Source organism: Electrona antarctica, assembly GCF_951216825.1.
Source record: "Electrona antarctica genome assembly, chromosome: 3".
Classification (NCBI taxonomy): Eukaryota; Metazoa; Chordata; class Actinopteri; order Myctophiformes; family Myctophidae; genus Electrona; species Electrona antarctica.
In genome coordinates this window covers 51,501,879-51,507,448 of record NC_136808.1, presented here as the reverse complement: position 1 = coordinate 51,507,448, position 5,570 = coordinate 51,501,879, and the positions used below count along the sequence as shown (strand labels likewise).

Below are 5,570 nucleotides of genomic sequence, written 5' to 3'. Positions count from 1 at the left end.
GACTCGGAGGTTCTCCCAAAGCATTGGCCTAGCTTGTCTATGTCCAACAACCATGTGCGGGTTTGTGTACCATGCTTCTGTAAGAAAGGACAAGGTATGCATTTTTGGAAGGCTAAACAGAGAACCATAACATCAGTATCTTCAGTGTGTGTGCGCACGCACGCACGCCTGTAAGTTAAGTCTAGTTGAGTCCACATTTATGACACGTCTACCTGAGTCAAGTTGTGTGCTGGGATACAACATTGAGTTTGAGTCCCGGACGCTTTAAACTAATGTCTAAAAGGTTTCTACAGCCTTAAACCCATAAAAAGATGGTTCTGTGAGGTTTAAGATGTACCCTGTTTCAGAGTGGCTAATCTAATTTGCCCAGTATGGCTACCAGAAATATAATTCATCCTGCCAGGCGTGTGATGTTGGCTATGCGTCCATCAATGGTACAAACATCAGAAATGGGCAGAAAAATTAATACATTAAGTTTAGACAATGAATTATGTGATTTGGCATAGTCACATTATACCCCTAAAACAGTATTCAGCTACCACACATTTTATCACTCCTGGATGTCAATCAAAATTATACCACATGTCTTGTCCCTTTTAGTGGTACAGAGATCTCACCCAGCCTTTTAGTGGTACCGATCTCACCCAGGCCTCCAGCCGAAGGACTAAGTTGTCAAGAAGTCATCAGCTGGACTGTACCGTTTTCGTCCTGATTACGCAGTGACATTTTGTTAAACCTTCCTTTGTATTTAGTCGAGAAATAGTTTAGTTCCACCAACCATCAACTGCATGCAATTAATATGAACCGGTAGAATCCTGTGAACAAATCATTTCATAGTTTATATAACACGTAAAATTCCTCAAATGTGTGAATACCAGTACCTCTTATTTCACTGACTACATGAAAACCATAAAGTTCAAGGAAAACTATAACCATACAAATCCACCAGTACCGGGTCAACAAAAACCAGTCATGACAATAGTGACCAGAGTGATCGTTTTGTACATTTTATTTGCAAAGTTCTGTTCCATAGCATTTAGTTATTTCTTCGCGGCCACATCCGCGTCGGCAGCCTCCTTTGCTCTCTTGGCACGGACGCCAAAGAGACGAGCATGGGCACGGGCCATACACAGGCTTTGGAAGGCCTTGAACTTCTTCTCATCCTCGGAGATGACGCGGGCCTTCTCTCCCTTGTGTACCTGTAGTAGAGGGAAAACAAGTTCACCAATTAGAACAAGAGCATCATGTGGGACAAAATAAACAGCATTTATCAAATTTTATTGATGAAACCTCCACTGTACACATCCACTTATTTTGAATCACTTGAGTTTACATTTTAATAAGGATAAACAGATTCCCCAGCATAACGTTTAAACATGAATGACAACTTACATTTTTGATGGGCATAACAGCAGCACCCTTGAGCTGAGTGGCCATCTTTTGTTCTTCCTCCTGGAGATGGGAAAACATAAGTTTACGTTGCATATAAAACAGCACGACAGTTGATTATGAAAGCAGTAGCCATCACTCCACGTAACATATGCAGTCATCAGAATAAAGGGTTCAACTGGTAATCATCAATTAAGTACAGAGATTCCGGAGAATTTGTCATCACTTGACTGCACTTTAATATCAAATAAAGCTGATACACAGACAGGGCATTCAACAGGAGATGCGGTTTAATTAGGTACATTATGAATGTTGACATTCACAAGGCATTAAAAGAGTCATGATTACTTAGGCCTTTATATTCCTTTCAGAACATACTGTAGGCCATTGATTAATAGTTTTCACCCTCCGAGTCATGATTGCACTACCGACTAATTAGTCGCTTTGTCAGCTTTTAAAAACATGTGGTTTAAAATGGTAGAAATCAGTTTTAAGTTGCACTGCCTGTCTAGACAGTTTACAATAACTTTAATAAGTTTAAAGACACCCGTGGAAACCCTGCAAGGTTGAAAGGAGTTTTGTAACTAATATCCAAGTCCACACGAAACTGATCCCAAAACATTTAAGTGGGCACTGTCGTCCCAGTAAGCAAACATTTTAGACGGGACACTCACTGTGCTGTCAGCCTTCTTGGGGGCAGCAGCCTTCCTGGGGAACAGGATGAGTTTGGAACGGTACTCCTTCAGGCGTTGCACGTTGGCCTGCAGAGTCTCTGTGGATCTGTTACGACGCCGATGGTCAAATGAGATACCAATGCAACGAGCTGTCTTTTTGTTGATGCCGGCTGCCTGCAGGAACAAACGGCGCATTGAAGTTTTAGGAAAAGAAACGTAAGGGTCAGTACATGACCATATCCATAAGGGTCAGTACATGACCATTATGTTGTGGGGTTATTTTCTAAAACTTCCTTTGTAGAATTGTGAGAAGATTAAAGCAGACTTTCTTAAAAATAAACCGGCCCATGAGCTAAACAGATTTGTAATGGATTAGAGCAGACATCAGAAAGGGGGTTCAAGGGATTCATCAAGGAAATACAGAGAATGTGTCATCTGACTGCTGCAATAGGTTTAAAAGAAATAAGGACACCAGATTATTATGCTACAGATAATGTATGAAAGAGAGAGAGAGAGAGAGAGAGAGAGAGAGAGAGAGAACAGAGAATGTCCAAGTGACGGAATGAATGCATTTAGTTAATACTTTAAGTTATCTCAGAACCTCTTGAAGCTAGCTTACATATCCCCTGAAAATAGATTAAATGTCTAGACATTTTCAAATGATCAGATACAATGTAATGTTTCTGTACTTGAAAGATATTAATTGTGTAAAGATAGTTATCCATTTACATAGATGTACACTTTACAGAGGTCAAACTGGACTGGGAAAAAAAAGGAATCTTCCAATTTGTAAAGTTAGGTTCAGTCAGGACAACTCAAGATTGGATGAAATATATAGAGAATATAAAATGAGCAATATATTTATTGTTCGGCGATGAATTTGATCTGCTTTTTTGGTACCGAGATCAAGCGCATCAGTCCCAACCATATCCCCCGTACCTAAACAGCAGCTGGGGTGCAGGAGGGTGCGCAGCAGCAAAGGTTTAAGCAGGCAGCAGCACAGCAGTATCAGTGTGCAGCAGCAAGTAAGCAAGCAGATTGAGCAGTGCAAACTTACAGTTTGTATGAAAATGGAATGAAATGAATCATGTGAATGAGAACGTGATGCTGAGGCGGCTCAATTAATGGCCAGCAGCAACTGCACTGAGTTTCCTGACTGAACTTGCTCTACGCATGGCTGAGACAGGCGACGCTCATTTCTTCAGGCTTTCAAATAAACTGCATCCATTCATAAAGAGATCATGTTGTCATTACCTTGAGCTCCTCCACACTGAAGCCACGACCTCCACGGACCTTGGTGTGGTACCTGATGGTGGGACACCTAACCTGTGGCCTCAGGGGTCCCGCTACTGGACGTGGAGCTATGCGACGGGCCTTAGCCTGACGGGCCTTTCGCCTGTGAAACAAGACATCTCATAATAAGCCCACAACTACTAAGCATGTTTACAACAGAAGTACTAATACTTACCACTCATTCTGTACATCTTTCCACCGTGTCTTGCTAAATGACCTCATAGTAACAGCTAGCCATGGTGGGCAGTAGCATATCTAGAAGTCTGTAGTCAATACTAGTCAACATCTCACTTAAAAACTTTCAGATGTGGCTTTCAAATATTTACACTATTTTTCACCATGTAGTGTAGCGTGACAAAAGCTTAATCGCTACATTTTCTGTGGTTTTGAGTGCAGTTCGTCCACAGTCCATCACATCAAAGATTTCCATTCATTTGTAGTTTACACAAACAGTTGAGCCTTTTATCAAATCACTCAATGTTGTTAAATAACCTTTAGTGTATCCCTTTACTTTTTTTAGTAAGTGGTAGCTTTAATAGCTAGCAAAAACAAGAAAAGGACTTGAGCTTTTAAAAAGTAGGCCAATGAGCTAAACGGTTCTGATTTGGAATGGATTAGAGCAGATAATCAGAAAATGGGTTCAAGGAAGTACAGGGATTCCTGAGATTTGTCTTCAGACTTCAAAATAAAGACACCAGACTATTATGCTACAGCAGATGATCATACAGTATGGGCCATTCAATGTATGAGAGAGAGAGAACGGAACATGTGTTGTCCAAGTCAGACTAGATTTATTTTCAAACAAATACAAATTACAAGTCTCAATGAAATGTTTACTTATACCCATTTTGGGTGGGAACCCCTTTTGGTGTTAGCATTATGTTATGCTTTACCCATTTAAAAATAGCAGATCTACAAACTCATAGCACGCCACGAGCTTGTAGGTCTGCTATTTTTGAAACATCAAAGGAGGACTGAAAACTGTCATTTTCAAACAGACATTTTTAGAATCCGATCTCAGGTCAAAATTAAATTGTGAGTTTCCCAAACACTGCAGAGAACAAGCAGACTAGGCCAACAGCCTTGGTTAATTTGCAACAGCCCTGTAGGCTAGCCCACCTGCGGATTTTCCTTAATGGCTGGTTGAACCAGGTCGTCACACTATACCGCCAGGATTTGATGTAGTGGGGGTTCAGAATCATTCCATTCCGGCCGGGGGCCATGGCTGCCTACTTCCCTGGAGGAGTATGAACAGCAGACAAGCAGCATGGGTCACTTCACAATGTTCACATGCTGGCAAGTAGCTACCAGGAGTGGACTGGTTGCCATTGCCAAGTTACAAACAAGGATACATAACAAAACTCTCAAGTATTTACTTCATTACTGTTCGTAGCACATGCCAATAATGCATTTGCACATTTTGATATCATGTCACATTAATCTGAGACTGCAACCCAAACATCTAGCAAATAAGATGCCGTTTGAATAGACACCACCACAATTTCAGGTTCAAAGTAGCATCAATTTTAAATTGTCGGCATCAATAATCACATTATTATAAAAAGATGACAAAGTACACTTTTACGACGAGTAAATTCAACTGCAATATACCTTGACAAATTGAACGAACGGGGGTGTAGATTTCTTTGAAAACAGCAGAGATTTAGGCATGCGGTCTGGGGTGGAAAAAGGAAGTGTTAAAGCAGTGCATGGTGGCATATATATATGTCAGCCACTCAGTGGTAGAATAATATGGCAGCCTATAGCATCGCCAGAGGCAGATTCGTGTCTGGCAACCATAGGCCCAATTCCAATGTCCGGCCTCAAGCCCTCAAGGCAAGCCCTGCACACTCACTGACTTAAAGTGCCGTCAGCTGGTAAGTGCTACGTTGAGGGTGAGAGGCTGCAAGGGCTCCAAATTGTAATGAAAGGAATGGGACAGCACTTTGAAGATGAGTCCTTCATTCATGACATCACTTTTAATACTCAGTGCTTTAAAGGTAGGGTAAGTGATTATCTTTGGTTAAAACAAGTATTAAACATTTGTATGGGTCCCTTAATTTTGTATTTCCTATTTTGTTTTTACTTATTATAATTTCAAAGCATTTTCAAAAAATATTCTCAAAAAAGCTAAAGTTTTCATGAATTAATACCAAAGTCATTTCTTTAATGAATACAATAAATGGAATATAAGAAATTCCATAAATTAGAAAA

The 5,570-nt window shown here is 40.5% G+C and overlaps 1 protein-coding gene across 1 annotated transcript; it reads right to left on the bottom strand.

The window, feature by feature from the left end:
• Window positions 1-986: 986 nt before the first annotated feature.
• Window positions 987-5,113, bottom strand: LOC306920676 (large ribosomal subunit protein eL13-like). The gene is made up of 6 exons (XM_079497497.1): window positions 4,968-5,113; window positions 4,476-4,593; window positions 3,318-3,459; window positions 2,064-2,237; window positions 1,393-1,452; window positions 987-1,199 (listed from the first exon to the last, which is right to left on the bottom strand). Exons 2-6 carry the CDS (start codon window positions 4,577-4,579, stop codon window positions 1,041-1,043), a joined length of 639 nt encoding a protein of 212 aa, XP_079353623.1. The 5' UTR covers window positions 4,580-4,593; window positions 4,968-5,113; the 3' UTR covers window positions 987-1,040.
• Window positions 5,114-5,570: the final 457 nt, after the last annotated feature.